Consider the following 15,952-nt stretch of genomic DNA (forward strand, 5'->3'; position numbering starts at 1 on the left):
GGAAAGGTTTAAGGCAAGATGGGTTGAACCATATCAGACCCGAGAGGTCGGCGACAATCGGGTGATAAAATTGGAGACATTGGACAAGCAAGAGGTGCCTCCGGTAGTCAACGGATTTAAATTGCAAATATATGGTGCTAGGAAGACTCCGTCGCTGTCACAGAATGGCCAGCTGACTACGTCGTCGTTGTAGAATGGCGACGCCTGGAAGCAAAATTGAAGTGTTGTCTTTTTATTTTATTTTATTTTTGTACACAACAAAAAAAAAAAAAAATTTGAAAAAAAAATTTAAAAAAAAAAAAAAAAAAGCCTCCGTAGGAGTTGCCCTACGTGCACTTGGCCGCGGGAGGTGTTCCGTGCACCTCCCTCTTCCGCGGGACGTGTTCCGCGGGAGGTGCTCCGCGGGCACCTGTCCGCGGTAGCCTGTCTGGAGGTCCTCTTTCCGTGGGTTATTCATGCCGTTTTCAGGCTCGAAAGCTTGTGTTTGATTCCCTCCTTTAACTCACTGCCGCACTCTGAGTTCCATGCGGGTTGTCTCTCCTTGTTTGATCTTCCGTGGAATAATTTTTTGCCTTATTTGCGGAGGTCGGAATCAAGATTCCTCCTGTGGTTATCTGCTTGTCGGAGGTCGAAGGTCGGTGGGAAAGGTGTGCTTGGTTACGACATAATTTTGTTGGCCTCTTCCACTGGGTAACAGGCAGAGGAAACTCAAAAAAAAAAAAAAAAAACGATGACAGTTTCAAATTGTTCAGAATGAGTTACAGATGATGCCAAAGGAAAGGGGATGCATCCGTGGTTGCCAGAAAGAGTGTAGAATCGGCAAAAAATGACAAAGATGGTGTGCTCCATGCATTTCTGTGTGGGTTGCGAAGTGCTAATTTGGTGGAGCGCACCTAGGGCAGCGCCCCAGGACCCTGCGGGGACACTACCCCTCGACCCCTTCGGGGGCGTTGCCCCCTGGACCCCCAATCGTTGCGGATATCAATCGTGGGAGTCTGACTAGTTGAGAAGAGTTGAAGTTGTTGTAGGCATGGACTTTCTGTGTACCAGAGGCACTGGGAGTAGGTGTTGGTCGGGAGGTTGTCTTGGTGGATGCGTAGAGAGCTCGGGAGGAGCTAATCATCCAGTTGGAGGCAGTGCAGCGACACTTAGCTCAGCGGACCTAGTGTTGGAAGCAGAGAAAGCAGCACGGGTGGCTATCAAGGTTAGCTTGAGGAGACAGTATTGCGTTAGCAGAGGCTACAGATGTAACGGGATGAATGTGGAAGTGATGTGACAGAAGCAGATTTTTTGTTGTAGTCACTCTGTTAATGTATTTTTTTTGTTTGTTAATTTGTTTTAGATATTTTGTAATTGTTGTCCGGATACGACTTTTCTTTTTGGGGGGGATGGTGTTAGCTGACTGGATGGTCCCGGTAGTGTTTCTGTAGCCGACGGAATGATTGTCATTGGTGTTTTGTATTTTGTAGTCGACAGGTAAATAGTTTTTAGTGGACATAATGTTTGTGGTTGACGGACTCCTCCGAGAAGGTTCGGCGGATAGTATTTATATCCCATCTGGGATCATTGTAAATCATCTTCTATTACTCATCTTATGAAGCATAATGTATGTCTGGCATATGCGAATATAATTCTGCTGTTTGTGTTCGTGTTCCATTGTCTGTATGTGTTGAATTCTTTACCAGTACGGTAAACATTTCTGTTGTCTTCGCTTTTATAATATTAAATGCCACCGATGGTGCCAAGCATAATCAAATGCTTTCAAGTGCCTTTCTGTTCAAAAGATCCTAGTCGTCATTTGACATAGAGCCCTGATTCTTGGTTTTGCCTTCCAACGGCTTCCATAAATCCTTCTGATAAAGATAGTCTTCCATTTGCATCTTCCATAACTGAAAGTTCTGCCCATTAAACCTATCAACCCTCAACTTACCCTCATTTGCAATCGCTCCCACTTGACCGCGAGACTCCCACTCAACTGTGAGACTTTCCTACAGACAATAACTGAAAAACAACCTCGCTCTGATACCATTTGTTAGGATTAAACCACGGACAGAAATAACAATTATATGCAAATATAACCAATAATAGAAAATAATAGATCACACAGAAAAGAACACAAGAACACAAGACACAAAGATTTAACGTGGTTCACCCAATCCCTGTGCTACGTCCACCAAACAACAAGTCTGATATTATTATGATCTAGTGATTACAACTGGATTACAATCCGTAATCCTTTACAGCTCAATATCGCCGCAAGAACCAATTTATGCATCACAACTATATAATAATTTCTAACCTTAAGCCCTTTTATACAAGTATTAAATTGCTTTAGGGTTATAATTAATAATTACATGTCGATCCAAAATCCCAATAAAATAGGGCCCAATTTCTTTTTTTTTGAGCTCCAAAGAATTTATGAGGTATGTACAGTATTTTCTTGATCAGTCACCACAAACTAACAGCTATTGCTTGATTCGCCAATGCATTTGGTAATTTGTTAATTGATTTTCTTTGATGTTAAAATTCGATTTTGGGAAGGCTTGGAGAAGTTAGTTTTATTGATGACAGTCTTCATTCTATTTTTCAGCTTTGTTAATTATAATTTAAGAATCAGCCTGTATTTGCAGTCTGGTTGTTTGAGATTCCTTTCTGACCTACAAAGCTATCGACTTGATCAGAATATTGGTTTGAGTATGCTGATATTTATTACATACAAAATGTATAGTACCATCATGAGCCCTGATCTCTTCCTCCCATGCTTGCATTTCTCATATTGTATTTACCAGCTATGTCTTGGAATAGTTTCATTAAATGGTACAAGTTTATCTTCAGTGCAGTCTACCAACCGCACATCACCTCATTCTTCGTTCCTAGGTCCCTATCCCAGGGAACAAAACAGCCCCCTTGCCACTCTTTGGATTATACCAGGTCTGCGAGATGTTGCAGAGGGTATACTCGGCAGCACCACCTGACTTTCAGCAGCTCTTCGAGACAGCCTGGGGCTCACCTTCGCCCAGGGCAGTACCTCTCAGTTCTTGATTACTTCTCGCCTGTGAGGAGTAGTTAGTTGGCTTGTCTCTCTTTGGTTATTGTTCTTTTGCTTTCTTGTCTTGTTCCTCTTGTGGACACTGTTTGGTGCTCCTGCTGCTGGCGGTTTCCTCTGTGTGCTTTTCAGTCCACACTCATGGTCTCTTGTTGTACGTTGTGTATTAATAAATTTATCTTATCTGTGTTATTTAGAGAATACTGTTCAACATCATTTTAACAATTTAGATTTCTTCATGTATCCTATCAGATTTATAATATTTTAATTGATTTTTTTTTTGTCATTATGATATTTTTGATTAAATTGTGGGGCTCTATAATCTCTTGTTATAAGATTTATTATTGTACAGTTTTAGAAGCTTAGTAAATTTAGGTTGACCTTTGTTTTTTGTTTTGCAGAATATGTTTGTCCCTGTATTAAGGACTCAGGCAACTCCAGAACAACAAAAGAAGTGGCTTCCTTTAGCAACGAGCATGGCAATCATTGGTTGCTATGCACAGACAGAACTTGGACATGGCTCTAATGTGCAAGGGCTTGAAACTACAGCAACTTTTGATCCATGTGCTGATGAATTTATCTTGCACAGTCCAACACTTTCATCTACAAAAGTGATTACTCAAAAATCTCACTGGCATTTTTCCTTTAATCATGAAATATCACCTTATTTTATTATTTTTATGTTTCCCAAAATTAACATTATGGCTTAAGTACATGTCTTGGTAGTGGTGGCCAGGAGGCTTGGGTAAAGTTGCAACCCATGCAATAGTTCATGCACGCCTCATATTGGATAAGGACTATGGTGTGCATGGTATGTTTGTCTAATTTCTTAGCACGATGGTGAAAAAGAATGCTAGCATGTAAGTACTTAAAATCCTGTATATGGTACCGATGTCTAACTAAGCATTTACATGTAGGACAGCTTTCATTGTACAAATAAGGAGTTTGGAGGATCATATACCTTTGACAACAATAACAGTTGGTGATATTGGTCAGAAGTTTGGGAATGGTGGAAACAATACAGTGGATAATGGTTTCTTGCGCTTTAATCATACACGAATACCTCGTACAAACTTGCTGATGCGGTATTATATAATACACTAGTTTCTGATTTGCATCCTAAAAGATGGTTTCTGGTGATATGGTATTTTTAAGATTTTATGCAATAACTGTTTTTCCCACCTTTACAAAATGAAATTTCTATTAATTTTGATAGAATTTTCAGCATATTCTGAATGATTCTGATATTTGATACCAATAATCTATTAATTTAAAGCCAATAAGAATTTTTCTAGATAGAAATCCATGCTTCAAGGATAAAGATTTAGATGCCTCAGTTTTCTCATTCTGTAGCAATAGGTTGAATTTGCTGACACTGCTGTCATATATGATTTATGTTTTCTGTGTTATCTTCCTTCAGAGTTTTTTTAAACATTGAAGCTAGTTCAAGAGTCACTGATAACTTTTTAAAACAAAAGGGCTTAGTAATTTAAATCATTGTAGATAATCTAAAGATGCTGGTTCTTATTAAAATAATAATTTGATTACCTTCCTATTCTAATTCAGTTGTTTTCAAACAGGATGGCTGTAGTAACAAGAGAAGGCAAATATGTATATCAAGATGTTCCCAAACAAATATTATATGGAGGCATGATTGCCGCACGCCAGACCATCCTTTTGGAGGCTTCAGTTGAACTCTCACGTGCTGTTACAATAGCTGTGAGGTACAGTGCTGTCAGGCGGCAGTTTGCCATTAATAATGCTAACAGAGAAACACAGGTATGGTAACCTACACTCATCTCTAGGATAACGTTTAAATTTATTCTTGGGATGTGATATCTCATATGAATATGCTTCTTATTGATTGCTTATTAGCTATAGCTCATTGGAATGGTTTTGCAATTTTAGCTTCAAAGGGTTTTCTTCTGAAAATTTCAATTAGTTACTGATGTTTGTGACAGGTGCTTGACTACATGACCCAGCAACACAAGTTATTTCCTTTACTAGCAACTGCTTATGCTTTTCGCTTTGTAGGGCAATGGATGGAAACCTTATACTCAGAAGTGATGTCCCAATTTGAGAACAACAATTTTTCAGCTTTGGCAGAGATTCATGCATGCACATCTGGACTAAAAGCTATAACAACGTCTGTTACTGCAGTGAGTTATCTGACTTTTGCTAAGTATGAGTTTTCGATAAAGGAATGCCACATGAAAATGATGAACTTTAGTAATTGAAGTAAGATGGAGACTGTCAAAGGTATTGCTAAAATTCTTTACTTAAGCTTTATGACCACCACTGATAATAGATTATCTTACTAAACAGATTTATTTAGTGAAATGCTTAGCATCTATCATAGTAATAAAAACAGCTGAATTCAAGAAAATTAAATTAGTTTTTTTTCCTTAAATGCATGTTACTTATTTTGGTTTCTGTCTATGCTTCTAAAATTCTACTTTGCTACGATCTCACACATTCTCTGTTTCCCCCCTCTGATCTTTGGCTTGACTCATGTTAAAAGCTAACAACTTTTTCCCTAGACAATTCAGCATCGTAGGAGACACTTAACAAATGTAATGACCCTACTTTTGATTTATAAGATTTTAGACTATCCAATTGCAAGAAAGTTCTTTTCTATCCAAACTTGTAACCAATTATTTTATTAATAGTTATTTGATCTTCAATCTGAGGTAAATAATTGATAACCTATTCCTCTATATCTATAAAAGGGTCTGATTGTGTGACCAATGTGATTCGAGAGTTCCAAAATTTAGAATAACTACTATATATCTCATGGAAATCTTGATATAATATTACTATTATATCAGGAATGAATACGTGTAGTTGTCTTGGTTATGCCATCAGATTGATAATACTCTGGGATACATATGTAATTGGTACTATGCTGAATTAGAAAAGTGATGTTGTGTTGGCAGCCTGTTATTTATATTCAGGGTGTCTACTGAATTCAGAGCAATTTCTAATTGTCGGTTATTGTCTTATATCGATTAGCGTTTCCTGGACATCTTCAATCTCTATGCGCTATGTTATATAAGATGGAATCACACTATAGTGATTGTGTCACTATTTCTATTATTATTTAGACTTCTCTTTTCTTGTATCGCTATCTATACATTTAGTCCTCCCCTATACTGCCACTGTTAAGTATCTTGTTGGGTGGATATTTTGCAACTGACAGTTTTTGGGTAAAAATTCAGTAACAAAATAGGATGACCAGCCACAACGTGTGAGACAGAGTATCTCCTACCTTAAAGGGAAGGCTCCCCCTTCTCACCATTCCTTGGATCAACTCAAGGTAAGAAAGAAGTCGAGAGATTTTGTAAAATGGGTGTTACTAATATCTTTTCTTCTTATCTTTCAAGAAAGAATCCACTTACTCATGCAGCGAGTAATGGGTAGAGTGAATCTCTAGCTACACTTCTATCAAAAGCTAGAAACGGTGATACCAATAAACTAACACTAACTCAAAGGCTAGCTGAAAGCGTACTAGTTTGGCTCTAAGTCCGGTCATACTTCTTTATTGAAAAGCTTTACAATTAGGGCACAAAGACTCCTAAAAGTAAAAATAACTTAACTATTTTGCGAATTAAGAGAGAAATATAAGCTACAGACAAAGCTTCTAGCTATATATTTCCACAATTGCTCCTAGTCAAAGCTTCGGCTCCAATTGCTTCTTAACTCTTTTATATTCAATTACCAAGAATGCAAGATAACATGAATCAAAGATAACTTAGATGAATTATAGAAAAAGCTTATAATTAACACATGTAACAATCTCACCTAATCAAAGTTAAGTCTCAAATGCTCCTTTGTATTCACTTTTCTCTCAAAATAGTGCTACACAAACAAAGTTCTACAGGTACAATCTCTCCAGAGCTCTCTTGCATACAATAAAAGATGATTTTTACAATGAGGGGACACTCTTTTATATAGGCATAGGTGTTGAGAAAAAGATTGAGAAAAAAGTGGGAGCAACTCAACCAACTTTGACCTAGTCTAACTAGAAGAGAAATTAAAGGGTTACATGTAATTGCACATGCAACTCGCATTACATTTTTTCAAGTACATGTAACTTGCATTACATGTAATTACAATTTTTATGTAATGCATCCTCTTAGACCTAAAAACAGAAATAAAAACAAAAACAACAATCTTAAAGATTGTTTCTCAATGCCTTAAATTTGATGATGACATCACACACTATGGAAAGATCAACAATTTCCATTGTCTTTGATATGGCTTCGATCCTCACTGCATCTGCATATACTGATTGTACAATCTTGGAATTTGTTGCCAGAGAATCTATCAAGTGCTTTGTTGAGGATTTATATAAGACAAACTTTTTCATTGTGTGTGAACCAAAATATTCATAATCCAAATCAGCATTGATCCTGATTGTATATTCTGAGCTTACTCGTTCAACTACAATAAGATTACTGGATTCATCAATAACTTGGCATCCCATCTATTCCAAATCACAAGTAACACTTGTTTCAACTTCTTGACAATCTCCAAGGGTTGCCTGCAACTTTGTAATCAACTTCCTCAACGTTTCTTCGTTGTAGCCAATAAGTTTTTGAAATCTAAAGAACATTTCACGTGACAGAAGAATGTCACATGAGACCAAGGCATCTAGATCAAATCTTGCCATCTCATCCCAATCATTGAGGATTTCCATCAAATCATCTGCTTCTTGAGTCAAAGAAGAGATCAATTTTCGCTCCGTTGTATTCATCTTTTTGACACGCCTAAGAACTGCAAATGTCTCCGTGATGTCTTGAACTCCTTCAGAGATGATTTCCCCTATCCAAGACTTGGTGGCTTCAATCAACTTTCTCTTTGTGATGTCCCCATTTCAGCATATAATTCAAATAGGTATACTAATAATGATATTATATTATAATATCATATAAATAACATATTATAATAATAATCTAATATAATAAATAATAAGATATATCTTAATATAAAAATACTATATTAGTAAATGTATTACAATATAATAATATATACTTGACGTATTAAAATAATGTTCTTTATGACATTATTATAACTAACCTTATTAATTAATATAATTATATTATTATTAATATAATATAATAGTTGATATATTATTAAAATAATAATATATGGTATAATTATTAAGTAACATAATAAAGTTTATTAATATAAATAATATATGTTATATTAACCTTATTAATATAATATAATATATTTTATGAAATAACTAAAACTTATTATTATGACTATATGATTTAATATAATTAATATGTAACATAACTAACTATTAATATAATTAATATTAATGAAAGGACACGACTATTTGAAATATATGTATAAATATAGAATATCAAATACTGGAAGGGATATCATACAGAATACTATAAAACATATACAAATAAGAAAGCAAAATCAATAAATGTCCAAAACGGGACATTACACTCTCTTTGGATGTCTGAGACATAACAATTGCACTTTGAGAAGATTGTTGCCGAATGACCTCGTTCAGGCGAGAAACCTCCTGTTTGAGTTGATTTTTCTTCTCCCATAGTTCATGATTGCTTTTTGATACATTAGCCAATGCATCTTGAGCATCTTGCAAACAACTCAGACATGATTGTTTCTCGATTTCAACCTTAGTAAACTTGTAATCAGAACGAGTAAGTTCTTCAACAGGTTTGTCCACCAAGGGCTCAACAACTTCAACAAATTTGGTTTTATTCAAATCTACCAAAATCCTTGAAACAATCTTATCTTTCAAAGATTTGGTTTTGGTTTTCTTGACAGGGAGATTATCCGGAGGTACGACCATTTTTTTTCTTTTTGTTGTTATTTTGCTCAACTATGCAAGCAAGCTCAAACTTTCATCCGTGGAAGCAAGTACAATAGAGACCAGTGGCATTGATCCAGATTGTATTTCCATCGTGATTGAGCAAGATTTAGTTTGCACAATTGAAGGCATATGAGTATGTTGAGAGGACTCCGTCATGAAAAGCTCAAAACTCGTCAAAGATGTATCAAGTTGGGAAACTTGACCACTTGTAAGAGTTGAAAAAGCCTTGAACACATTTACCAAATGCTCATATTGTTCATTTGCGAGGATGAGAGGAGCAACAGAAGAAGTAGGAAGAGCCCTTGTATTGACTTCTTAGACTAGAATAAAAGACATGAAAACAATGGAGAATGAATCCACATCATCATCTACTTAATCCAGAAAAGGTGCTTCATGTATGGACGATGCGTGAGTTTGTGCAGGCCTTGGGGGAGATTTGATCATGACTTCCCCTTCTTTGTCTGTATCTTCTTCATCCAATTTTGTCTCCAATTCGTCTTCTAATTCTTCCTCTAATTCTTGAACTGGTTCAGAGATCCGAGATGACTTAGATCCTTTTCCACCCTTTCATTTGAATTTGAGAGAATCCTTAGCATTAGAATAGGAGGCATCATCTTTCCGTGTAATTTCTAGTTGTGACTTCCTTCCAGGAGGGCCAAAGCTTCCACAATCCAAACCCATCTTAGGATTTATTCTTTTAAGGCCTTTATTTTTCAGCCATTTGTTGGTATTTACCAAAATGGATTGAAATCTATCCAAGATAGATGTACCTTCTTTTTGTTGCCACTAAATAGGAAAATGACACCTCTTATCAAAACCGGCTTGATGAAACTCCAGATCAAGGATTTTGCCATCATCTTCAACTTGGAAATCTAAAGGAATCTCTAGCATGTTAAGATAGATTATTTGCTGCAAGGTTAATCTACAGCAGTCCATCTTCATGATATCCAACTCCATTCTCATATCAATCTAGACATCCTTAATGTGATGAACGTGTGTGAATGCCCTTTTCATTTGAGAATTCATTTCTTGATAATCAAAGTCAAATTCGGCTTTGAACTTCTTCAAGGTGATCAACTACAACTCTGCTTCTATTTTCTTTGCTTTGTGAATGGAGTTGATTGAATAGTTACCAATCGCCAAGGGTTTGGCTGAAGTAATACTGAAACCAGGCCTATGCATGATATGCTGATCACTCTGCACTTCCATAAGCTGTCTAGCTAACTCCATCAAGATGATTCTATCTGTAGCATACCTAGGTAAGGTATACAATTCGCCTTTAAAATACCCATCTCCTAAGTATGTAAAAGTTGGAAACTGAATGAAAATACAACCGCATTGATTCGCCTTTTTCCATGTTGCATCAGATACTCTGTTGATGGATAACTATCTATCGAATAAGCACCGGAAATGCCCAAAGAAAGCATCTTGGACTCTTCTGTAATGGAATTTAGTATTAGTAAGAGTGATTTGGTCACAGTAATCCCAAATTGGAATTTGAAGACGATCTCCTTTGGTTTAGAGACCAGAGAAAGATCCCATGGCAACAACAATGTAGACGAGGTAAGAGTTCATGTAAAAAGGTGTTGAAGTTCTTACGTTGAGTAATTGCTAGCAAAGCGCAGTGCTAATCAGCTCTCCATAAAAGATGTGTTCTCTGTTTTTCATGATTTGGAAGCTGAACTTGTACATCCATGGCTCGAAATCATTAGAATCTTTGAGACCACAAACTCTGTTGAGTAGAATGATGAGGTCTTTGGACTCTTGTTTGAAGTTAGACCGATGAACGGTCTTTGGCCATCTTGAGAAGTTATTCCTCTTATTGTCTCACTAGTATTGGTTAACATATTTCTGATAATCACCTTTCTTCTCATTCCAGCTTGCCATAGATGATTCTTTGGTTAGATCTTCACAGTCTGCTTTATGTACTTTATAGTACTTTGAAGATCTACTCAATGACCTTTGGATCAAGGCTAATGACAACCTTATCATCAGTGCCCTTGATAGTCTTTGATTTTGGACTAAAGCATCTTGCACATCCAAGAATGAAATCAGGTTCCATGACAGCCATAGGAAATGCAGACACCAAGTGAATGTGAGTTCTTTTGATGTGCTTCATCTCACGGCCAACAGGAGTTTAAACTCTTTGTAGAAAATCAGCCATGCCCGCATGACCGATCATTGTGTCCATTACATTATTAAGAACAGATACGACTGATGATGGAATTGCATAAGCCAACTCTTTATGAAATTGATATTTCATCTTGCCTTTGGATTTTGATTTTGATGTGAGGGCATTTATTGCGCTTGTGCTGTAACACAAAAATCTCAAAACATAAACACATCATCAGAAGGAATCGCCATACCAGTTGATTTGCGATAAACAAAGATTTGAAAACGGATTGGAGACTTCGTAGATTCGATGAAATGATCTCAAAAGGAAATCATATGCATATGCAGTGAAAGAAGATGAAATGTGAATGGAATGCAGAATGAAGTGTCATGATGTTGGAAAATGGAAGATGGAATGAAATGAAATGAAAATGTGTGAAGGTGGAACGCATGGGAATGTGTAAATGTGTGTGAATGAAGATTGCTGATTTTCAAATGTGACTAAGGGTTTTCAAGGCATTATTGCAAGAAAATGATTACATGTCACATGTAACAAGGGATGAAGGATGAGATGTGATGTGAAAGCAGGTGAAGGATGAACTTTTACATGTAAGTGCGAATGGAGGATGAGGTACAAAGCATGAAAAAATGCGGAAACATGTATTTGCTCATGAAGACACGAATGCATATGGAGAGATGGAAATAGAACATGGAAGAGGGATAATAAACTTTATAGTCATCTTTGGTGAAAAGGTGAAGTCATAGTACATGGAAGATGAAAATTACATCTTTTTGACTTTTCAAAAAGTCACTTTAAGTCAAAATCGGGGGTTTTAAGATGCAATTACATGTATGGCTTTTCGTGTAATCACATCGTGCGAGTGAATGCAAAAAGTGAGATGAGTGAAAATAAAAGTGGAAAATGGGATTACATGCATGTGCGAATGGTGAATGAGATGGAAAACATGTAATCGCATTTGTCGGATGAGATGTGAAGTGTTGTGACATGGAAGATGGAAGTGAAACGTGATGATGCTTTTGTATGAAGTGGAACAAGTTCTTGGGAAAGAACTTGTAATTTCTCCAAAGTGGAGAAAATTGGAAAGCAAGCACACAAAACACAAAAACTTCAAAAGAAAACTGTGCCTTTGGAAAATGACTCACACATGTCAATATCCAAAGCACTTCAACACACAATTTCGAATTTGGAGTTTGGGGAAAATCCAAAAACATTAAAATGAACAATTCTTTATTTTTGAAGGAAAAATGCACTTTCCATGGTATGAATTTCAACAAGTGGCTATCATCAAGCAATAATGTGCATAAAATCAGCAAGACAAACACAAATTAAATAGCAAGGAAGAAATTGTCCACTTACATGAAGATTAAGTGCCAAAATTGGTGGAGGGAAATGCTCAAATGTTGAAAACTTCTTCAAAAAACACTTTGAATCTTTCAAACTTTGCAAATTGAAATGGAGAAGGCAGAAAATAAGGCGTTCTAGTGGGAGATGGCAAAAACGTGCCCTATTATTGCTCCAAAATCCAACATTTTTTACATGCACATGCTATGGGACATTTTTTTGGCAAAAACGTTTTTCTCAAGATGTGAGATCAAAACGTTTTTCATGCAATGTGAACACCAAAAAAGACCAAATCGGTTTGTCCTTGGGCAAAAACGTGAGCTAAAAACGATGCATTTTGGAATTTTTAAACGTGCCCTTGGAGGGAGCTTGGAAAAATGTTTTTCAGCAAGATGAATTCATTTTCAATGTTGGAAAATCCATGGCTAAGCAAAAATGATCCTATTAGAGAAGATTTTGTGAAAAACCATTAAGTAAATCTTTCACAATCTTCAAAATCGGGTTCTTGGAGGCTCTTTGCATGTGTTCTTCCAAAATCGGGTTTCTTGGGAGCAAATACATGAACTTAGTGCAAATTGCACCTTTTGGTGTCCATAACATGTTTTAAAATATGCATAAGATGCAAATCGCACCTTTTGGGAGGCAATGCATGTTTTAAAAACTCCTTATGATGCAAATTGCACCTTTTGGGAGGTATGCATTTGGTGAAAACCGCACCTTTTGGGATGAACTGCATATTTTAAATGAAAGCTCATGTTTTGGATGCAATAGCACATTTTGCAATAGCACATTTTAAGTCATAAAACTCACCTTTAGATGCAATGGCACCAAAAGGGTCCACTTTTGATGACCTTATGCTTTTAAGTTGAACTTTACATACAATGGCATGTAAAATGTCCACTTTTGATGGATTTTACATGTAATAGCATATAAAATGTCCACTTTTGATAACTTAAAGTGGTTAAATAAACATGTCAATTTAATTTCATTAAAATGTTACTTTAATGGAACAAACCATATTTGCATATCATATTGAAAATATAACATATAAATATCATTTAAAAAGTAACATTTAAATGAGTATTTGATTTAAATATCAAAAATTAAAGTGAACTATATAGTTAATATAGTCACTTTAAGTGAAAAATAAAAAAATAACTCAACTTAAAATTATAACATAAAGTTAGTTACTTTAAGTGAAAACTTTAATGATAAAGTAACTTAAAAGCATAACATAAAGTGAATTTAAGTTATATTTTTCAAAAAAGTGAATGTCAAATTAAAAATATAACATGGTATTTTTAATTTGTGTTGTTGCATAGAAAAGGTCCACTTTTTGGGCACTAAAACGACCATATCGTTTGACTGACAACTCCGATTGAGCTTTAGGTTGGATCAAATCAAAGGGGAAACTAAAAGCCATGATTTGAGCAAGACCAAAGGACTAAAAACCAACAAAGACAAACTCGAAAGAAAATAAAAAGACAATGAAGGCCTCAAAAATCAAGCAAAGGCTCGATAGAAAGCAAAATGAAAAAGATTTGACGAAAGCCTTCAGTAAAATGATTTGATATATAAATTCAACATTAAACAATTGAATACCAAATTCAACTTAGAGAGATGTGAAACTAGTTTGAAAAGGTTTCGTACTGTTACCTGCATTTTGTGATTTCAAAATGTAGGACAACATATCTGACATGGCTATTGAGTATTACTCTTATCGTGACTTCGTTATTATTCACTATTTCCTGAATATGATTAATTTTTCATCTATGCTAGAGTAGCTTGTGGTGTTTAGTATGATGTTTTAACTAAATGGTATGTAATATTGTTTGGAGTGTTCTGTTACTATGTTAGATTGATACCCAAGTTCTTGCAACTTGAATTCATACTATAGGCTCTAATTTATATTCTATTTATGTGCTCAAGATGTGATCACTAATTTGCAATAAATACTTCATAACTGCTATGCCTTAGGTCGTTGCTCTTACTGAGTATAAAATGTTTGGATCATTGTAATGTTTGTGTTGTATTTACTGATGCCATTCTTCTAATCATATTTGCCTCTTTTTCTCTAAAGGTGATTCTTCCTTGTCGTCTGAGTATTTTTAAAGCATTTGCACTCACTCTCTATGATTTTCCCATCGAACCCTTGGTTGCTCCTCTGGTAACGTCATTTGCAAATGTCCAATTCTTTTTATCCTTATTGCCTATCATATTCCTCATAATCCTTGAGCTTGTTCGACCTCCCTTCTTAATATGTTACATGATGTGGCCTACCACTATTTTTGTTTTTCTCTTCTCAATTTTAAATGCTTGATAATATATAGTTTTTGTGTTCTCCGATAAATTTCCTCTTCTGCTCGTCCATTCTCTTTATATATCTCCCTCTGATTTGATGATGGGATGTGACTCTTGTAGGTAGCTATTGTCTATGATTGTATATTTTCAAGAATAAATCTTTATTTAGAAATTAGATGATGATAAGTGTTAAATGTTTCATTCGATATTCTTAGTGTAGATTATGTATTTGATAATAGAGATTTCTATGTAATTATAATATAAGAATATTATATTGTATTAACAATCATTCAATAATAGATTATAGTTACATATTTTGATTATTATTATTAATTATATATTTAATAATAAATATTATTTCTTTCTTTTTGTCTTTAATATTTATTTAATTTTTCTTATCTAGAATTTAAATTGTTTTTTTGTAATAGTTTAATATTATGAGATCTTTATTAATTTCTTTCTAGGTGAAGGGACATTACACCAAAGCATCCCAAGGAAGCCAAGATCTTGATGGTACTCCAAATTGCTACAAGATCCCGAAATTGCTTCCCCTTAAAAGACATCAACATCAATCATGTGTAGCTAAATGTCAGATCACTCTTGTCACCAATGCCTTTTTTGTTGTCTTTCTTGTCAATTGCCAAGTCCTAGCGTTTAGTTATGTATTAGTCCACGAATGATGTATGCAAGATGTTCATCATGAAGATTATGAAGCTCTAAGTCCTGAAGGAGACTCTTTTCAGACGTAAAGAAAATAGTCAAGTTAGAAGAAAGACCATGGTGACAAATGACAATATGGAGTGGGAAGGGTTAATGTTACAACAAATCTACTTCAGCTCAGCGAGAATAAATCATATATGTAGTCATCTATTGTCCCATCTCCTATTGAAAACCCTAAATTAATAATGTCTCCTTTTAGAAATAGTATTTAATAAAGAATAATAATAAAATGAAAAAAAATAAAAAAGTAATATTTTATTATGTATAATTCTGGATATTATAATGATTAATTCTTAATATTAAAATCAAACCTAACTATTATGTTAATATCAATTCTTAAACATGTGCTGTCAATCATTAATAGTCCAAGGCAGCAATTTCAGCAAGGAATCTATCATAGAAGATTATTGACAAATTTACAGAGATAATTTGCCCCTAAGAAACATAGACCAAACAATAGTAAATATAACAATATTCAATGCATTTTATCAATCATAATTTCTATATTATCACTACTATGATTATACTATAAATTATAATGGTTCTGATAATATAT

The 15,952-nt window shown here is 35.0% G+C and overlaps 1 protein-coding gene across 1 annotated transcript in view; it reads left to right on the top strand.

The window, feature by feature from the left end:
* The window catches only part of LOC149568978 (peroxisomal acyl-coenzyme A oxidase 1-like), a 233,966-nt gene that overhangs the window by 78,807 nt on the left and 139,207 nt on the right, over positions 1 to 15,952 (top strand). The window contains exons 4-8 of the mRNA XM_089821796.1: positions 3,448 to 3,657; positions 3,773 to 3,857; positions 3,969 to 4,131; positions 4,627 to 4,825; positions 5,008 to 5,205. Of these exons, the coding sequence (XP_089677922.1) occupies positions 3,448 to 3,657; positions 3,773 to 3,857; positions 3,969 to 4,131; positions 4,627 to 4,825; positions 5,008 to 5,205 (855 nt within the window). The remainder of the gene's footprint in view (positions 1 to 3,447; positions 3,658 to 3,772; positions 3,858 to 3,968; positions 4,132 to 4,626; positions 4,826 to 5,007; positions 5,206 to 15,952) is intronic.

Source organism: Cupressus sempervirens, chromosome 3 (assembly GCF_028749045.1).
Source record: "Cupressus sempervirens isolate cs-2001-9-10 chromosome 3, ASM2874904v1, whole genome shotgun sequence".
Classification (NCBI taxonomy): domain Eukaryota; kingdom Viridiplantae; phylum Streptophyta; class Pinopsida; order Cupressales; family Cupressaceae; genus Cupressus; species Cupressus sempervirens.